Source organism: Pungitius pungitius, chromosome 6 (genome assembly GCF_949316345.1).
Source record: "Pungitius pungitius chromosome 6, fPunPun2.1, whole genome shotgun sequence".
Classification (NCBI taxonomy): domain Eukaryota; kingdom Metazoa; phylum Chordata; class Actinopteri; order Perciformes; family Gasterosteidae; genus Pungitius; species Pungitius pungitius.
In genome coordinates this window covers 6,453,256-6,473,106 of record NC_084905.1, presented here as the reverse complement: position 1 = coordinate 6,473,106, position 19,851 = coordinate 6,453,256, and the positions used below count along the sequence as shown (strand labels likewise).

Genomic DNA, 19,851 nt, shown 5'->3' with positions numbered 1-19,851 from the left:
TCTTGTGTTCTACGCAGTGTGAAAAGAGGGAGAAGAAGGTGATCAGATGACACAAAGAGGAGAGGTGGGAAAGAGTGACGGCTAGAGATGTTATCGGGCTGTGTTTCACATTCTCGCCACCCCTTCTTTTTCCTCCTGCCTCTCTCCATCTGCTGGCTCGGGGCCCTTCTCCCAGGAGGTGTCCCTGAGGCAACTACATGACACATTTTGCCACGAGGACAATGTTGGAGATAACCTCTGGACGTTTTAGCTCCCTTTGGGCTGATCACGTTTTTTTTAAGCCAAAGAATCGCCTTTCAATCAGCAGCGCTGGTTCACCAATGGTAAATGTATGGCAGAAATGCCATCAAGTTATCAAGTTAAGTTTCATCAAGTTAAAGGCCAGCAAATATTAGACTTCCTTGACTTTTAAGAAATGTCTCTTCGAGGACAAGTTGAATGCCCGGCGGGGAAACTTAAAGCAGAAAAGCTCTCTACCTGCACCTTGTGGTTGATGTGCAGTACGTCGAGCTACAGTTTAGCCCCACATTTCTAGCTGTTCTGATAGTACTTTTTAAACGTAGATTCAAGAACTTCATGGCCACTTTTTTCCCATTAATTCCACCCAATGTGTTCATCAATTAGTAATGAAATGTCTAGCTTTTTTAAATGTGGAAAACAATTACTTTTTTTCAAATGTAATCAATATTCCAAAGGAATCTGTCACAACTGGTGCAGAGGTGCAGAGGAAGGAATCAGACGCAGCGCTCAAACAAAAAGTACCTTATGAATAAATAAATCCAAAATCCTGAAATCAAAATCTCTGACAATCACACCAACAACATGTAGACCAGCAAACATGCAATAACGCGACGAGGGACAAGAGACCAACATTGCTTAAATACACAGGGGAGGTGCAGGTGATTGTAAACAATTATGGTCATGGCAGACAATCACAGGGGAAGACAGGAGAAGGCAGGAAGTGAAGTGGGACACGAGAGACATGAAACTACAAAAAAAAACAAGACATGAACCCAAACCGTGTAAAAATCAGGTCTCTAAACCTTATTCAGTTTTAAGACAATCAAACATCATGCGTGTTAATGTCTTTCGCTATTAAAAGGCATCTTAAGTGCATCAATGTCATATTTATCATACCCCATCAGTGTATGAAACGGAAATGAAACTTATACCAAGGTAGCAACCAGTAACCACCTGGTTATTATTATAAAAGCATTGACACACCCAAAATAACTACAAATAACGAATTACATGTGGATCACATCACTCCAGTTCTGACGTCTTTACACTGACTTTCTGTCTAAAAACGAATTGAGTTTAAAATCCTGCTGTTGGTTTAAGCCCCGAAAGGTTTAGGGCCGAATGAGTCAGAACCAAACATGGAGAGCAGCTTGAGGTTGTTTGCAGAACACATGTGGAACATTATGGAACACTGAGTGGCTTCTCATTAGGACTGAAGACTGTTGTTTGCCTTTGACTTAATGAGGGTGAGGTCGATACACCTTGCTTGCCGGTCTTTATGAGAAATAGACACAAAATCGTTTCATTTTCGTTTCTATCGAGATTTAAAGGTCCCACCCCGTGCAATTTGGTTTCGCAGTGTCCCTCCCTGTGCCATGTTTAGGTTTTGTTTTCCACTCATAACTTTCGTTTCGTCCGTCGCGTGCAGCAGCCGTCGGCCGGTCGCGCGAAGCCTCTGCGGCAGCATGTTCTCGTGGGGACAGGACGCTCACCGGGGCTTCCGCCTCAAAGACGGGGCGAAACGTGACAGCGGGCCCGCCACGGACTCCGGGCTCCGCCGTTTGGAGCTCGGTTACCGCCTCGCCGGTCTGTCCGCGGGCCGCAGCGCGCTCGCCTTCGTCAAAACCAACGGGAACGCGTTCGTCGTCGTGAAGAAGCAGAGCGGAGGCGGGAAGCAGAGTGAGCGAACCCGTGCAAATGTTTCCTCGTTTTTTGCATAAATGAGGATGGTGCAGCTATCTCTTCATACCTGCTGTGTTCTGTTCAGAGTTTGTGAAGTGTAAAGAGAAGATTCAGGCCGTGGGTTGCCATGGTGATGGTAATGAGGTGATGGTCCTGCTGCTGTCCGAGGAAGGAAAGCTTTTCTGTGTGGATACTCACGCTTACAATCCAAAGTATGTACAACCTAAGGACTTGATGTAAATCGTTGTGGCCTGAATTTGCAAGAAAATCTCTTTCTGTTTTGCAAAATCTCTGATTTTATGTTTCGTTGCTCTTGTCCTCTCAGGCCCCTGGAAGCTCTTTGTAACATACCCGTGTCTCAGGTGGCTTGTGGGAGCCAGCACTCAGTGGCCCTCACCAAAGGTACGGTGTTCCGCTAATCTACAGGCTGAATAAATACATTATTCAGCCAATAAATATGTTTTTCAGCCATACAAGATAATTTGATCCAATGTGACACGAGTCTGAGCTTTGTGCCTGTGTCGAATTTAAAAGTGTTTGCTGTAGAAAAGAGATGCTGCCATTGCTGTGTTTGTAGGGTTAGGGTTCTTTTAATTTTAAAAGGAAACCTTTTGTTTAAAGGTGTTTTTGCGTGCAATTAACAAGTTAATTAGTAAGAGATCATCCTTACTGCCCCGGGAGTATCTCCACGGCTCTTTAAAGTCTGAAGACAGGAAATGAAATCTTTTGTGATTTCTCCACAGGTGGTCAGGTGTACACATGGGGCCAGAACTCCAGGGGCCAGCTGGGTCTGGGGAGCAGTGAGACCTGCACCGACTCGCCCCGACGCCTGGGGGGTCTGTCAGCGCTCCCCCTGGTCCAGGTGGCAGCAGGGGGAGAGCAGAGCTTCGCCCTCTGCGTCTCCGGGGCCGTGTTGGGCTGGGGCCGAAACCACCGCGGGCAACTCGGGCTAGGGGACACAACGGGTACTGCAACAAGCTTTTCTTTCTATCTGCTTGCATTGAATGGGAATTCACCTTGTCTGTAATTTACACTCCATTGAAGATGGATTCTACAAGCAATATCGATCTTGTCTACAATACACACAGCATGCAAACTGCAATGTTAAATGTCTTTGTTGTAGACCGACACACGGCAACTGCTGTTCATTGTCTGAACAAGAAGTCCACCATTCACATTTCCTGCGGAAAGGACCACACTGCCATTCTGACAAAGGTTAGATTTCCCCCACGTCACTCATTGGTTTATCGATCTAAAGCCTTGAAGCATTTTGAACCTATTTGTGTTGTTGTTTTTTGGTCCTTGCCATCTAGCTTTTTGTGACCAAAAGTGAGTCGAGAAGGGGTGGTACAACCCAACGCTGAACAAAAACGTTACATTTATTTTTCATAAACTGAAAACACACTCTGTAAGGTTTAAAGTTCTAATCACAGAGAACTACCAGGCTGCAGAACCCAGTGCTAGAGACTTGTCAATCACAAATTAGGGCCAAGCATACTCTGCTTTATGGTCTATTTGACTGTAAATTAACCATTATTTAGTAATTGAGCATCATGCTGTACTGATTCCTACAACTAGAGGGGTCTTCTCCGCCTGACTGTAACCACTAACCTTCACACATGTTATTGCTGGAAAAGGAGCGCTTTCTTTCTGTGCAACAAAAATAACAACAATAATAATCCGTCAACTCTGCATCAGCGCTGCATTTGACGCTAGGGACATCACTCAATTGACAGCAACAAATAGTATTTTGGGGGGTCCAACATATTGTAACCATTTACTGGTAACCAACGTATTTTCAAAGACCCCTATCTCCACATCTACGTATGTATATTTCAACATCAACATACAGTACATCAATATCCATATAAAGGTTCTTTCACTGAAAACAGCAGCCTGCTTCAGTTCAACACGATGCTAATGTACATTCCTCAGAATGGTGATGTCTTCACCTTCGGCTCTGGTCAATATGGACAGCTTGGGCACAACTTATTTGGCGATGAACTACGACCTCGCCTGGTTGCAGAGCTCTGGGGGGCAAAGGTCACCAAGATTGCTTGTGGATGGTACGGTTAATTATCCTAAGAAAAGATTACACAAGCTGCTTCCAGCTGCTTAAATGTAGCCAATCAAATATATATTTCCATCTGTGATGACGTTAAAATGATATAATGTAAATGGTATAAATGTTTTTAGGCATCACACATTAGCGTTGACAGAGTCAAAGAGGGTTTATTCCTTCGGCTGTGGAGAGCAGGGCCAGCTGGGCCACGGGAAGGAGAGTCATCCGTCTGTGCCACTCCCTGTTCAACTGCTACAAGGTGACTTCATTTAGAAAATAACTGAACTAAATCATGTGAATCCAAGGAATGTTGTCAGGGAGGGGATGACACATTCTGCTTTCTCTTCCAGTCGCGACTGATGCTCAAATTGGAAACATCTTTGCAGGGGAAAACTGTTCGTTTGCAACGTGCGCACCTACTGAGGTACCGAGACAAACGCGCACAGACCGCGATGGTCGGCCTCATGTTGATGTGTGACATCAACTCAACCCCGTTAATTTTGCAGGGCGTTCACGAGGAGGCGAGCGACGACGCCATCGGCATCAAAACACAGCGTCGTCTCACGGACATGATTGACAAATGGACCCTTGAATACGATTCAAAAACATGGAAAAAAATCAAAAAGTAGGTATATTGCTTTGGTAATATATTTCCAAAGTGTCGCCACCTTGTTGAGCCGCTTAATGTTCCATGACTGTCACGACTTAAATCAATCATTGGGAACCGAAGCTTTTAACACAGACTAGAAAATGTCTTCACAGGGAAATCCACAGGACGTTCTCCTCCGCTTCCTGTCTCAATACAATCTTCCTTGAGCAGAGGTAAACACGGTGTTGCTGCTCATGAACACGTGACACATGTCAATGACGTTGATGACCTCTTATATTTACCATCATCCGGTCACAGTTTCTATTTGTCCAACATTGGTCCGTGGCCAAACACAACTGTGTCTGAGTATCTTTTCTAAATGTGTTAATCAAGTTTTTTTTCTCTGTGTTTCAGCAAAGACAAACATTTCCAGACTTCACCAAAGTATTCAGGCTTGAATTTGTCAGTTGCACGACTCTCTTTTGAGAAATTGGTGAAACGGGACAATGTTTTCGCCGAGGTATGTAACCAAAATATATCTTATGTACGCAAAGTTTCAAATCTACTTTGAGTATCCCGTATGTGTTGCTGTTAGCAGCTGCTAATAAGTCAAAGGCATTCTTAAATCAAATCACGTTATTTTCCCTCAGGTTGAGGCTTCTCTCCTTGACTTGCTTCCTTCCCTTAATAAGAAGCCATTGGCAGTGGAGGGGTTGAGGATCTACCTGCTTCTAAATGAACTCTTGTTCGTGATCCAGAGGCACAAACGGGATGGAGCGAGCACAACTCTCGCCAAGGCGGTTGCGGCTTCCCTCCTAAACTTGTCTGTTGACAGTCTCCAGGTCATAGGTACAACATCAGTCTCACATCAGCCAAGTATCGTTCATGATGACACATTGTACATTAAAGTTATAACCCTTGAGTTTGCATGACATTTTCTTTTTTGATTGGAATCAGGAATCAGGAAAGATTTATTACCAAAATATGTCAGACATACAAGGAATTTGACTTGGCGGTTGGCGCATGACAACAGATAGTTAGACAATGGACAAGATGACAACATAGTGCAAGAGGAATAAAATGAAATATAAGAAGAAAGTTAGTATAAGGCTGTGGGTTGGTTTAAAAATAAAATAATAAAAGTTAATAAAAGTTCAAATAAAGTGCACCAGCGAACAGAAAGTGACAATTGAAAGTGACACGTGTATGTGCATGTGGAGTGTGAAGGGAGTGACCGGTGGGATGTCAGGGTCAGTCAGGGGGGGACCCGGGATCTGTTGATGAGCCCGACTGCCGACGGGAAGAAACCGTTGTTGTGTGACGGGACGTCTTAGTCCTGATGGACCTCAGCCTCCTGCCGGATGGAAGGGGTTTCTGTCCGGGGTGAGAGGGGTCAGCTACAATCTTTCTAGCTCGCTTCAGGGTCCTGGAAGCCAACAAGTCCTGAAGAGACGGCAGATTGCAGCCGATCACCCTCTCTGCAGAGCGGATGACACGCTGCAGCCTGCCCTTGTCCTTGGCTGTGGCTGCAGCGTACCACACGGTGATGGAGGAGCAGAGGATGGACTCGATGATGGCCGTGTAGAAGTGCACCATCATCGCCTGTGGCAGGTTGAATTTCTTCAGTTGCCTCAGGAAGAACATCCTCTGCTGAGCCTTTTTGGTGATGGAGCTGATGTTCAGCTCCCACTTGAGGTCCTGGGTGATGATGGAGCCCAGGAAATGGAAGGACTCCACAGTGGTGACAGGGGAGTCACACAGGGTGATGGGGGAAGGGCCTGTGTTCTTCCAAAAATCTACAACCATCTCCACTGTCTTCAAAGCGTTGAGCTCCAGGTTGTTTTGGCTGCACCACGTCACCAGATGGTCAGAATCCCACCTGTAGGCGGACTCATCCCCACCGGGGTCAGTCCAATGAGGGTGGAGTCAGACGCAAACTTCAGGAGCTTGACCGACGGGTGACTAGAGATGTTGGAGGATGAAGTTGAGGGCCATGTTGACTGCGTCATCTACAGACTTGTTGGCTCAGTGGGCGAACTGCAGGGGGTCCAGGAGGGGGTCGGTGAGGGTTTTCAGGTGGGACAGGACTAGCTGTTCAAAAGACTTTATGACTACAGAGGTCAGGGCGACAGGCCTGTAGTCATTAAGTCCTGTGAGTCGAACTCATACATACATGGCGGAGTCGGTCATTTTTGTGCTGGATTCAGACCACCTGAGTATGAGGGACAATGCATTAATGTAATCCCGCTGATAACAGCCTTACATTCTCTTTACTGGTCACTGCTTGGAACACTCCTCTTGTTGCAAAAAACAGTCTATGGAAGTGTATGAGAAAATGGGCTTTAAAGTTGGGCTTTAGTTCCGTCCAATCGGAACTAAAGTGGACGGATGCACACTTTACCAGGGGAAATTTCCCGCAATTCATTCAAACTCAGGGTAGCCAGTGGAGACGTAAAAAAAAGGTAGACTAACAAGAGGGCATCATATATGTTTTTTCATTTACTCAAAAACATTAAGGATTAAAGATGGAACAAAAAAGTACTCAGCATTTGGTTGTAGTTCTGGCTTCTGACTTCTGGCCTAAAGGTCGACCATAACTTTAAATCTGTTATAAAAGGCTTGCATGCGTTCTGTTTGTTTTACAGATAACGGGAAAAACAAAGCTGTTAAGTCCACCTAAATATATTTATTTTTAGTTGAATTTAAAAATGATTTATGATACATTTCTTCAATGAAACAATGCATAAAACGAAGTGGTGATTTATCAAATGTACTTCCCTTTAAAATGGCTTGTTTGCATGATGATGCAAGGTGATTTAGACATGGCGGTAAGAATGATCTGTGTTTATTTAGCCTGTCTTTAAGCTATTTCCTCGTCATCTTCTTACTCACCTTAATGTTTGCGTAATCTTTATTTTGTCTCGCTCAGGGGACTGGTGGTCCTCACTGCCGCTGTCCACCATGGTTGAACATGTAAACGTGTGGAAGCAGGCCCTCTCAGCGATGCTGTCCTCAATGAGTGTTTCTCACTACTTTGGAGCCAGAAACTTGGTGCTGGTCCTCCAGCATATGTACAACGTTAGTATCATGTTTTTTATGAGCACCACAGCATCATCTTAAACACTGTTGCTTTTCAAATACAGTTTTTAATTTGTTGAAAAGGTCAACAGCAGGACAGCAGAACCTCAAAAGATGCCAGAAACTGACTTCTGTTTGTTGATTGACAAAAAGTTTCTCCAGGAGGATCTGTGTCTTTGGATTCTTACAGAACTCAAGGTAAAAGTAACACATGGTAAAGGCTTAGTGAGATAGAAGCCATAATACATTTAAAACCCATTTAATATCTGTAGTTTGTTTTCCATCCTTTTCAGAGCTTTCCTTCCCAGCCACTTATCCTGTGTCGCTTTCCATTTCTGATGGATCTCCAGTCAAAGAAATTTGTTTTTGACTTGCATGCTGATAGCAGCAGGGTAACTGAAGCCTTAAACTCATGAGAACTAGTCAGTGCTTTTTTCAGTGTGTGTCATTGCTGTGTGATAGAAGATGTGTGAGAAACATTGAAGTTAGACAGTCAGACAATGTAAAAATTGAATAATAATGAAATCTCAATCTCTCTATTCCAGATGAGAGCAGAGATGCCTCATATGTTTTGCTGGTTCGCCCAGCCTTTGTCCTTTGACCTAACCCTGAGTCGAGCATCCATCCTAGATGACACCTTCGAACAACTATCTGGTGTGAATCCTGAGGAATACAAGTTACCACTTCTGGTAAACAAAAACTAAACGTTCCAAACATTGCATTGTGGTATAGGTACTCTTGTATATGCTGCTGTACCAGGAGGGAAAATGTAGTTTGTGTAATTTTGTCTTGCAGATTTATTTTGAAGAGAACGACATAGTTGAAAATGATCTTAATCTCTACAAAAAGGACTTTTTTCACGAAGTGTTTCACGAGATGATGTCAGCTGAATCTGGCATGTTTATGTTCAACGACTCCAAAACACTGGCATGGTTCCCCTCCAAAGTAAGACTCTAACCCTTCTTAAAGATCAGATCTTAAATGAATATCATCCTATTTTGTTTCTATTTTTCTGATATAAGTTGTTCCTTCCATCAAAAACAGGCAACAGAGGTGGACGAGAGATACTTCTACTTCGGAGTTCTGTGTGGATTGGCTTTGTACAACCGGTGCATCATACACTTACCCTTCCCACTGGCACTGTTCAAGAAGCTAATCGGTGTAAAGCCATCACTCAGTGACTTGATTGAATTCAGCCCGTGCGTTGGAGAGTAAGAAGAAATAAATACATTTTTTCTGATAAAAACACACTGTAAACAGCCGCTTTGGTATTTCATGAGTTTTTCCCTTTTATTTTGCTTATAGGAGTCTGCTGAACATCCTGGAAGACTACGAAGATGACGACATCCAAAATCTCTACATGGATTTTGTCGTATGTTTTTTACAGACAGTCAATAACAGTAATTGTCTTTGCAAAAGTCTCATAGTGTTTGATTTCACTGTGTTTTTCTTTCTTATAACTGATATAACAGATTCACTGGGATGACAAAGAAGTTGACCTTGATACTAAAAATCCTGGAAAGCCACTGACTGGGCAAAATAAGTAAGGACTTTTTGTGACTTTGTTGTGTGCTTTTTGTTATTTGACAATAAATGAAGGAAAACACTAATGAGCATTAATAAATGAGTGAGAGGAGGTTTTTAACACACCGGAGACATGTTAACAAAAGAAAAAAAACTCTTAACAAAATAAGAATAAGACCCAGAATCAATCCAAAGAAAGTTTTATGCAAAAGGAAATTAAGCTACTGTAGTTTCACAGGAAAATACCTGTCAGAGAGATTTCCATTTTTGTTCACATGAAACTTCCATCTGCTAAAACAGGAAGGAGTTTGTGGATGCCTACGTGAACCACGCCTTCAACACATCGGTAGATGGTGTGTTTCAGGATTTCAAGCAAGGCTTCTTCCAGGTGTGTAACCAGGATTTGGTGAAGCTGTTCCGACCAGAAGAGCTGCAGGAAGTGCTGGTGGGCAAAGACTTCCATGACTGGGAAAAGCTGAAACAGGTACAGCTCTTATTGCATCCTCATCCCTCTATGATGCTTGATCTGAATACTAAAAAGTACCCGAAGTGATTGTAAAAAGTATTTTTTTTCTTTAATCAGAACACTGGTTATGAGGGGGTGTACAGTACTACACCACCTCACCCCACCATACAGATGTTTTGGGAGGTTTTTGATGAACTAACTGAGGATCAGAAGAGAGCGTTTCTTTGTAAGTATTAAACCTTACTTTGACATATAAAAATATTATAAGGTATTATTTTGAATAGATTTGCTATTTAACTTCCGAATGAAGAGAAAGCAACTCATCAGAATCAGACAAGTCATCCAAATCTTTTATCGATTTGTTTTTATTAACCACAACTATTTTGATCTCGATGATTCATGAATATTTTTATATTTGTTGTTCTCTCAGACGTTGGTGTAGGAATCAACCAACAGTTTGTTTGTTATTTAGTGTGCAATATCATAGTTTTAGCTTTTTGCATGTCTACACCATGTAGTGTACTAAGTGTAAATGCATTTACCGGTGAAGTTTATTTACCTTAGCTACCTTCACAACACAAGTGATGTCTTCCTGATTTTGTTTGTATCTTAGTTTAGGTACTTATTTAAGTCCAAATATGATTTTTATCCTAAACCTAAGTAGATTTTTGCAATTTATTTTGTTTTTTTAATGCTGTTACCATAGTTATGTTGCCTAAGATAACTGAAAAATGTTTTATGATGAGAAAAACCTACAATGGGTAACAATTACACACCGTGTATACACCAACCCACGAGATCAGGCTGGTTCTGCACACTCGGTATCTGAGGTTGCCCTTGTTCAGTGGGTCGTGTTTTACCAGCAACTTTGGTCGCCTGCAGTAAAAAAACAACTATTCCCCTTAGCGAAAGCAGTATTATGTCTAACTCAAAAGTCTGACTTTTGGGGAATGGCAGAGCAAAGCTTAACACAAAAATAAGGCCAGACACTGACTGACTACCACTTTCCCCTCCACTAGGGTTTTTGACTGGCTCTGAAAGGGTTCCCATTCTTGGCCTGGACAAGATCAAGATGACAGTCAGAGTCCAAGAAGTTGAGGACCTCTGCTATGACGAGTACTACCCTGAGACACATACATGTTTCTCAATCCTGGAGCTGCCCAAGTACTCCAACAAGGAGATCATGCACACCAAGCTTACAGAGGCCATGAGCAGCAATAGAAAAATCTACTCTGACTGTATCTGAGCTAAACAGAGGACTTTTTTGTAAATGGCTGAATGAGGAGCAGCCTTTGTAGCTACTGCTTATGTAACTGGGTGTTAGTAAACGCAACGAGCTTTATATTCTTTTAAATAAAGATGTGTGGTGGATGTACAATAATAAAGATAGTATAAATGTATAAACTGTATCTGTATATTAAGGGCTTTTTATGGCATCTTTCAAGGTAATAAAGAGTGATAGTTTGTTATTTTGGGCCTAAATGGGACAAAACATATTCCTTGCAAAGCAGCCTGCTCTCTACTGCAAGCACGTAAATGTAAGAAAATGTTTGTTACATGCAATGTTTTATCATTTTGGAGCAATAAAAATTGAAACTGGAAGAAATCAACTGCAGCATCTCGAACAGTCCACTTATTGAGAGGACGTACCGTGATACCAAAGATGAAAAGCAGCACACATTTTCACAACTACCCTGACTGTACATAGGCAGCTTGGTTGGTTTATGTTGAAGGGAAATAATGCAACTCATATATGAGATAAACATTATGTTATGATATAAAATAGTGTAAGAACTTTGTGGTGAAGCCTAAAAACACAACAGCCTTTCATTTTCATCGCAATCAATGACGGCACACACTTCATGATATTTCATGTTGAAGAGCCCATTTCTTTTTCAAGGATTTAACTTTATCCTGTTTTACAACTTCTTTTTGTTTACTGTTTGTCCATCCGTCCCGTTATCCAGGTATTGACCGATTGTCCACCTGACCACAAGAATGAACTGATAAGGTGACCTCTGACCTCACACAACACAAAGCCCATTACTCATGTCAAATTCCTTGTATGTCTATTATGTTTTGGCAGTAAATGTTCCTAATTCCTGTGACAGCTTGATGACATTTTGATCCGCCTGGTAGGAGAAGAGAATGATGAGGTTATTTAGGAGACACGGTCGTGGGTGGAGTAGGCTTGGTGGAGCTTTTTACTAAACCATCTGATTCGATGTTCTCTTCTCTTCTTATTCAAACAAAGTGTGAATACTGCTGCAGTCATGCACAAACAGCAGTCATCAACTCTACTAGTTTCACTTTCGTTTTTCCTTTCACTTCTTGAGCTGCAAAGCTCCTCCTACCTCTGACTCACCGGCTCATGCTCATAAGTTTCGTTTTCCTTTGCTCACAGCAAAATATGCAAAATAAACCAATCAGGTTTCGTTTTCCGACTGACTGAGGTGAGACATAAAGAGCAGCTGACAGGTCCCCACAGACATTCTACCAAGATGCTTTCATGGGGAGAGAACTGTCAGCAGGGCTTCCGGCTGAGAGACGGCTCGAACGTCTCAGCAGGCGACGGAGTTCACCTTTTAAACCTGGGCTTTGACATCACGGATCTGTCAGCGGGTCACAGCGTGCTGGCTTTCATCAAAAGCAACGGAGATGCTGCCATCATCCGCACCACAGAGAGCCAAGATGGGAGAAGAGTCAGAGGAAAACAGAGTAAGCGTCAGTCTTTATAACTTCCTTTTGAGCTCTTATTCTTATATTTGCTGTAGTGGCCTGTCGTATATACCAAGCTGCCACACTTACAGTTCACCTGCCGTGTTGTTACAGAGTTAGTGAAGTGCAGAGAGAAGATTCAAGCCCTGGTCTGTGGTGATAATGAGGTCACACTACTCTCTAAGGGAGGAAAGGTTCTCTGTGTGGACACAAATCACACTTACATTCCAAGGTAAGGAGAAACCTACCTAAAGGTGTCATTTGATGTCCTGAATTTGCAACAAAAAGTGTGAAATAGTGCTAATTTCTTTTACAAAACCCTCACCTGGGTTCCTTCTGCTAAATTCTGGGTATTTGAGCTCTGTTTTGTTACTGTCTCCTGTCCTCTCAGGCCCCTGGAAGCTCTTTGTAACATACCTGTGTCTCAGGTGGCTTGTGGGAGCCAGCACTCAGTGGCCCTCACCAAAGGTACAGTGAAGTCTATGTAGTGTTCTGCTACTAATCTACAATTAGGAGCTATTAGCTCCTACGGTTGTTATGGAAACTGTTCTTAAACTCAGTCACATACTACCTGCTTAAATGTTTTTATACCACCACTGCATATTGTAAACCTTCTGTTATGTTGACCTGGTGGAAACAACATCTCAGCCAGCGTTGAGAGGGAACGGTAAAAGCTGACTCAAACTCCAATGGTGGCTGATGTCAATGCGTAGTATAAGATAACAATTATTATAATATCAATATCTAGGTCGTCAACAGTCATTTCTCCACAGGTGGTCAGGTGTACACATGGGGCCAGAACTCCAGGGGCCAGCTGGGTCTGGGGAGCAGTGAGACCTGCACCGACTCGCCCCGACGCCTGGGGGGTCTGTCAGCGCTCCCCCTGGTCCAGGTGGCAGCAGGGGGAGAGCAGAGCTTCGCCCTCTGCGTCTCCGGGGCCGTGTTGGGCTGGGGCCGAAACCACCGCGGGCAACTCGGGCTGGGGGACACAACGGGTCAGGAAATAAAGCCATGTCTCTCATTCTCAACAAAAAGTGACTAGATCTGTATGTTAACCTGAATAAACATTTTTCACAATAGACAGACCTAAACCAACTCCTGTTTGCTACTTGAACACAAAGAAATCAAGTCACATTTCCTGTGGAAAGGAGCACACTGCCGTTTTGACAAAGGTACGAGCAAATCAAACACTGCTTTTCGACAGTTCTACTAATGACACTGAAGTGATGCAACCTGTTTTTAATGATCTATAGCAAAAAATCACCAAATGGAAATGTGTAACAATCAACAATTGGTAGGAGCTTAAAATGTGGTTTTGTCGGGTTGCTTCCACAGGATGGTGCCGTGTTCACCTTCGGCTCTGGTCAACATGGACAGCTTGGGCACAACTCATTCTGTGATGAACCACGACCTCGGCTTGTTGCAGAGCTCTTGGGGGCAAAGGTCACCAAGATTGCTTGTGGATGGTACGGTACAATTTAAACGCTCACTCTCAGAGTCAATTCAGTTTCATTACTGATACCAATGCGCATCTAACATTGTTTAATCGTTTTTTTGCCTTCCAATTGTGACTGTTTTTGCTTAGAAATGCCAAAGTCAAAGCACTATGTGATGCAATTTACATGTTAATCTTTCTGTATTTTTAAAAGGATTAGCCTACGCATGTGCACTAGGAACAGCAGTTTAGTGGCAAGCGCTGTCATTTATAACAAGCATTTTATAAAGATTCTACCCAGTATTCATTTTTAATGGGATGTTGATACAGTTGTGCACTTCTCCGTGAGAGTGATACATCTTCTTTTCATTGTTCCTGTTCAGAACAACCACAGGAATGGCTCTAAGTGAAAGCTCATGAAAAAGCATCTTGGTTGTCATTGAAATATTTTGTGCTGCAATTCTCAATCAGGCATCACACGTTAGTGCTGACAGCGTCCAGGAAGGTTTACTCCTTTGGCGAAGGAGAGTTGGGGCAGCTGGGACGTGCAGAGGAGAGTCATCCGTCCGTGCCGCTACCGGTTCAACTACCACAGGGTGAGAACCATTGTAAAGAAACTCAATTGATTACATTTTTGTTTCAGAGACTGAGATTTGACCTTTTATTCTCTTATCATTGCAGACACCAGTCATGGTCCTATAATTGAAAACATTTACGCAGGAGGAAACTGTTCATTTGCAACTTCTGTTAAGGTACTAACATGAATACGGTTCATTGATCATTTTGGCAATAAACCCACTTATCTTTGCCTGTGAAGTCATGACGATGAGGTCTATGTGGTGTCTTCCACAGGAAGCGCCAGAAGAGTTGAACCCAGCCAGGGCCAGCAATGTAACCCCTGATGTGATTGACAAATGGGTCTCTGAATCTAATTCAAAGTCATGGAAAAAGATCAAGGGGTAAATATATGCAGTAGCAATTGTCATATCACTGGTTAGCCGCTTAAATATATTTACACTGTATTCTCAAAACCTCGCAGGGAAATCCTCAGGACGTTTTCCTCTGCATCCTCTATGAATCAAATCTTCCTCGACCAAAGCAACGATAAACATTTCCAGACCTCGTCAAAGTACTGCGGCTTGAACATGTCACTTGCTCGACGTGCTTTTAAGAAACTGTCCAGGAATGATGACGTCTTGGCCGAGGTGACTGTGACTGACACCTTGCCTTCATGTGTACCTTCAAGTCGTCTCAGCAATGCTAAGAAATCCTATTCTGTGCCCTCAACAGGTCCAGGCTGCCGTGCTGCTCTTGCTTCGCTCTCTGGATGAGATACCGGTGGGAGTGGAGGGGTTGAGGATCTTCCTGCTTCTCAATGAGCTCCTGCATTGGATCCAGAGACACGACACGCAAGGGATGAGCATAACTCTCACTGAGGCGCTCGCCGCCGCCGCCGTGCAGAGACTCTCCGCTGAGAGCCTCCAGGTCTTAGGTACGAGCAAGATGTTTGAATGTTGGATGTGTTTCTTTCAACATTGATCATAGGATCACATGATTGGGTACCAATGGAGCAGTGCTATTTTGCTGGAGTCTGGAGAGTGCCAATGTAATAATTATAGACTTTCTCAGGTGTGATTTATTTCATTTTGTTGTTATGTGTTTCAATGGTGTGTGAGAAGCTTTTTTATGTTAACCAGCTGTCATAGAAACTGGTGGCAGGAGTCATGTGAGGGGTCTGAGATTCTCAGTTGGACAATCAAAGCTCTTTTATTTGAAGGTTGTACTTTGCTAATTAAAGATAGAAGTCCATGCAAGAAAGTTATCAAATAAAGAGCATGAGCTTGGAAAATGAATGGCACGGGCAGGTCAGATAAGTAACAACAGTTCAAAAATGTTCCTTAAAGGCATTGATTAAATAGATTTTTCATTCTTTTCACGTTTGTCCGATTATAACTCGTAGCAGCGTTTAATAATTGGCATCAGCTACTCTGGTGGTCCACTCCTGACCTCACTCATATCTGTAACATCTGCTTAGCTGCTAAACTGTCACTGATGTCTGCAAGTGTCCCCGTTGTCTCCCTCAGGGGACTGGTGGTCCTCCCAGACGTCCTCCACTAAGGTGCGACACGTTGCCGTGTGGAAGAAGGCCCTCTCAGAGATCCTTTCCTCAGAGCCTTTTCCTCGCGACTCGCGCCTCAGAAACCTGCTGCTGGTCCTCCAGAACATGCACAACGTTAGTATCTGTCACCGTGTTTTCTCTCCTTTCAACTTCAAACCACAACGAACGCTTTCCATTGCTGACTAATCCTCCACACTCTTATTTTAAAGGCCAACAGGCGGGTCGCAGAACATCAGAGGATCCCAGGAGAAACCTTCTGTGTGGAGGTTAGCGAAACATTTCTCGTGGAGGATCTTAGGATCTGGCATTCAACATCAAATAGGAAGGTAAACAGAATACACCGTTGTGTCTCTCACTTTGTCACTTTGCAAACAGTCTCCATCAAGATGTAATAAAGAGTTATTGAAAGGTAAAAAAATATGGACATGAAGTTTACATTGTTGTTAGTGAAATGCTTCTATGCTGTCTTCAGGTTTTGGATAATCAGCCGTTTGTCCTGTGTAACTTCCCATTTGTGATGGATCTGAAATCAAAGAAATTGGCTTTTGACATCTATGCCTCAAGCACTCAAGTACGTTTGAAACGTTTTCATCACTGTAAAATTTGTTCTAAAGTTAGCAAAATGTGTCCTGTCGAGTTCAACAAAGTTGCCAAATGTCTATTTATGTTAGTAATGTAATTATAAGGCTGCATCAAGGCTGATGTAGAGGTGCCTGTTTTAGCCATGCAGGAATGACAGTACATCTATTAACTATAGATCAATTTATTATTAAGTGTCTTTTAGCTCATTGTTTTGTTTATGCTTAATGTTTAAATAGAAGACTGTTTGCTCCTCCATAAGGTGCTGAATGTTGATTTTTAATAAAAATGCATTGCATTATATTACATAGAATTAAGATAAGATGAAACTTTAAATGTCCTTGCAGAGAGCACACCAGCCAAGGATTCCTTTTGCACCGGCTACAGAGTCCTACTTTTTTATGGGACTGAAGCTGAAGCGAACGTCGCTTTTGGAAGGTACCTTCAAACAACTGGCTGCTGCTCTCCCCCAGGACCTCAAGAAGCCACTTGCGGTAATCATTCCGTTTAAAGGGGCTAACATGTGTCATTCAATTTCATCATCATTTTGTTAATCTTATCTTTGCCAACTTGTTGTCTCTCAGGTCTATTTTGACGAGGACCCGAAGCTCACAGACGTCAACAAAAGAGACCTTTTCCACCACTTGTTCCCTAAAATGGTCTCCCCTCGATTTGGGATGTTCAAGTTCAACGACTCCGAAACGCTGGCCTGGTTCCCTTCCACGGTAACACTTTCAATCAATCAACATACAATCAATCAATCATTCAATCCTCATGCGGGAACCAAACGACCGCCGCGCCACCGCCTCTAACTCCACTTCATTTGATGGACTTCCTGCTGCTGGCGAGAAGCGACAGTGAGACAATTTGCAATTAACCAACATTTTCATTGTTTCTCAATGCAGTCAAAAGAGGAGGACAAGGCACACTTCTTCCTGTTTGGTGTTCTGTGTGGACTGGCCTTGTGGAACAAAAGTCTCATACACTTCCCCTTCCCACTGGCCCTGTTCAAGAAGCTGCTCGGCGTCGAGCCGACACTGGAGGATTTGAAGGAATTCAGCCCGGATGTTGGAAAGTGAGCATTTACCTTAATTTAGTGAATTTAAATGGCTGCTTCAGTGTTGTGAACCAACCGTGTTTTCTTTTATTTTAACTCAGTGTATTTATATTTATATTATTTGTTTTTCAGGAGTCTTCAGTGCATCCTAAACTATGACGAGGATGAGCTGAAAATACTGGACTGGGATTTTATTGTTAGTGTTTTACCCTTTTACAGTAATGCAACTCTTTTATCTCTCTTTCAGTGTTACAAAGCTTTTGCACCACCTGACCTCCTCTTTCATCAATAACAGATCAACTGGGATGGGTCAGAGGTTTGCCTGGATCCCCAAAATCCTGAAAAGCTACTGACAGTTCTGAATAAGTAAGACTTTAAATATGTTCAAATCCCAGTCGTGTGTGTGTGTGTGTGTGTGTGTGTGTGTTGGGGGGGTGGTCAGAGAGATGTTGATTTAATTTGTATTTGAATCTGCCAAACAGGAAGGAGTTTGTGGATGCCTACGTGAGCCACGCCTTCAACGCGTCGGTGCAGGCCGTGTTCGAGGAGTTCCAGCGGGGCTTCTTCCAGGTGTGTGACCGGGATCCCGTCACTCTGTTTCGGCCGGAGGAGCTGCAGGGACTGCTGGTGGGCCAAGACGTCTACGACTGGGCCACACTGAAACAGGTGCGCGCGCTGTCCCAAACACAAGCTCGGTCCATTTTTTCCTCGAAAAAAATCTTAACATGCTTCTTTTAACCACGCTGTCATTATCATTTCAATTAGAACACACTGTGGGAAGTTTGCTTTGGCTCCAGCACCAAGCAGATGTTTTGGGAGGTTTTTGATGAGCTGACTGAAGACCAGAGGAAAGATTTCCTTTGTAAGTACTGTATCTCATGTTCACAGCAAGTGAGCTGTTGAGATAACATTTTTTTTCCAATCATTTGTTCCAATTTGGAGAAATGCCAATGGCGTCGCTTTTAACAAAATAGCAGCATCCTTGATTAAATCCACAGTCTCTGGCTTTGAGGAGATTAAAGTACGGATGTAAATACTATTAAATATTAGTTATCTGTGCTGGAAAGGTCAAAACAGTTATTGCTTCATAAGTGAGTTGATATCTAAATCTAATTTAATATAATAAGGGACTACTTTAGCCGAAGACAGTAACCGACAAAGAGTGACTTGAAGTTCCCTTCTCTCCCTCCACGGACGTTCTTCAGGGTTCCTGACCGGGTCCAGGAGGGTTCCTATCCTTGGCATGGACCAGGTCAGGATGAAAGTTCAAGTTACGCAGGTCCAGAATGGTCAGCGTTACGATCAGCACTTCCCCGAGGCTCTGACATGTCACTCCATTCTGTACCTGCCCCGGTACTCATCCAAGGAGATCATGCGAGAGAAGCTGATGGGGGCGCTGATAACAGAGAGAGCATTCTCCATGTGATGTGCTGCCTTTCACATGCTACCTCCAGATTAAAACCAAAATCACTGTACTCACATGGCACTGACCACAGAGAGCGGCCCTTCCTCTCTGGCAGCACCAATAAGTAGCAGCATGAAAAGGCACTTTGAATGTAACATGCAATGATTCCACTTTTAATGTTTATTGTTGTTTGTTTTTATTTGTTCTCATTATCTTACTTTTTATTTACTGTTTTATTCTCAGACCAAGTTGCAATACATGAAGTAGTGTTCTCATGTTCATTATTTACCTTTAACTTAATCAAATACATTCCAATACAACGGTTGATTATGTGTTAGAAAATGTGGTATTTAAGCTGTAGGCCTATGCTAATTTTTTTTTTCAGTTTGTTGTTTCTGTTAATTGTATTTATGTATTGACTGGAGTAAATAGAGTTGGAGAAGATATTGTTGTCAAAACATACAAACCAATAACTGTGTGTAAATTAGGGTACTATTTAAAGAAGTTTTTTTCCCTGAAGTTCATGTTGCACTTTATCTTTAATTCCCCCTGGGGGCAATTGATTTTTGATGACTTTATAAATCTATATTTTGTTTGCACCTCATCATATGTTATCTTTGTCGAAACAAACATCACGTCAGAAACTCTCAACAACATACTACATTTGTTACTTGAAAAAACTTGAAATAAAATATATTTGCTTTTTCCCTGAGGAGCAGTGAACTTTGTGCATGTTTTACACTTGATGCTGGTTGAATAACCCGTCCTCTGGCCTGAAAAGGGCTTCGGGGGTGTGAGAGTGTGAGAGAGAGACAGAAACACAACAACCTTCAAGTCAACTCCTTTCTCTGTAGTGTTGGGTTACTGCATGTACCACTAGGTGGCCCCATTAGTCT

At 42.8% G+C, this 19,851-nt stretch overlaps 2 protein-coding genes across 5 annotated transcripts; both read left to right on the top strand.

Annotated features, from left to right (window-relative positions):
* Positions 1–1,649: 1,649 nt before the first annotated feature.
* Positions 1,650–11,252, top strand: LOC119196640 (probable E3 ubiquitin-protein ligase HERC4). 4 transcript variants are annotated; one of them, XM_037452472.2, is made up of 23 exons: positions 1,650–1,920; positions 2,009–2,135; positions 2,249–2,325; positions 2,667–2,888; positions 3,047–3,138; positions 3,859–3,989; positions 4,120–4,244; positions 4,336–4,409; positions 4,492–4,610; positions 4,748–4,807; positions 4,989–5,094; positions 5,225–5,423; positions 7,504–7,652; positions 7,737–7,850; positions 7,925–8,044; positions 8,198–8,341; positions 8,448–8,597; positions 8,697–8,863; positions 8,958–9,024; positions 9,125–9,195; positions 9,477–9,660; positions 9,760–9,868; positions 10,662–11,252. In XM_037452472.2, exons 1-23 carry the CDS (start codon positions 1,707–1,709, stop codon positions 10,886–10,888), a joined length of 3,048 nt encoding a protein of 1,015 aa, XP_037308369.2. In that variant the 5' UTR covers positions 1,650–1,706; the 3' UTR covers positions 10,889–11,252. The 4 variants fall into 4 exon arrangements, with proteins under 4 accessions (XP_037308369.2, XP_037308370.2, XP_037308368.2 ...); XM_037452473.2 differs by having other exon boundaries at positions 4,733–4,807; positions 7,946–8,044; XM_037452471.2 differs by having other exon boundaries at positions 4,733–4,807.
* Positions 11,253–12,035: 783 nt separating this feature from the next.
* LOC119196540 (probable E3 ubiquitin-protein ligase HERC4) lies at positions 12,036–19,660 on the top strand. The gene is made up of 22 exons (XM_037452308.2): positions 12,036–12,360; positions 12,475–12,592; positions 12,752–12,828; positions 13,134–13,355; positions 13,441–13,532; positions 13,696–13,826; positions 14,267–14,391; positions 14,477–14,547; positions 14,648–14,754; positions 14,835–15,000; positions 15,086–15,287; positions 15,880–16,028; positions 16,124–16,240; positions 16,387–16,485; positions 16,841–16,987; positions 17,078–17,218; positions 17,399–17,568; positions 17,683–17,746; positions 17,846–17,916; positions 18,033–18,216; positions 18,316–18,412; positions 18,756–19,660. Exons 1-22 carry the CDS (start codon positions 12,144–12,146, stop codon positions 18,974–18,976), a joined length of 2,988 nt encoding a protein of 995 aa, XP_037308205.2. The 5' UTR covers positions 12,036–12,143; the 3' UTR covers positions 18,977–19,660.
* Positions 19,661–19,851: the final 191 nt, after the last annotated feature.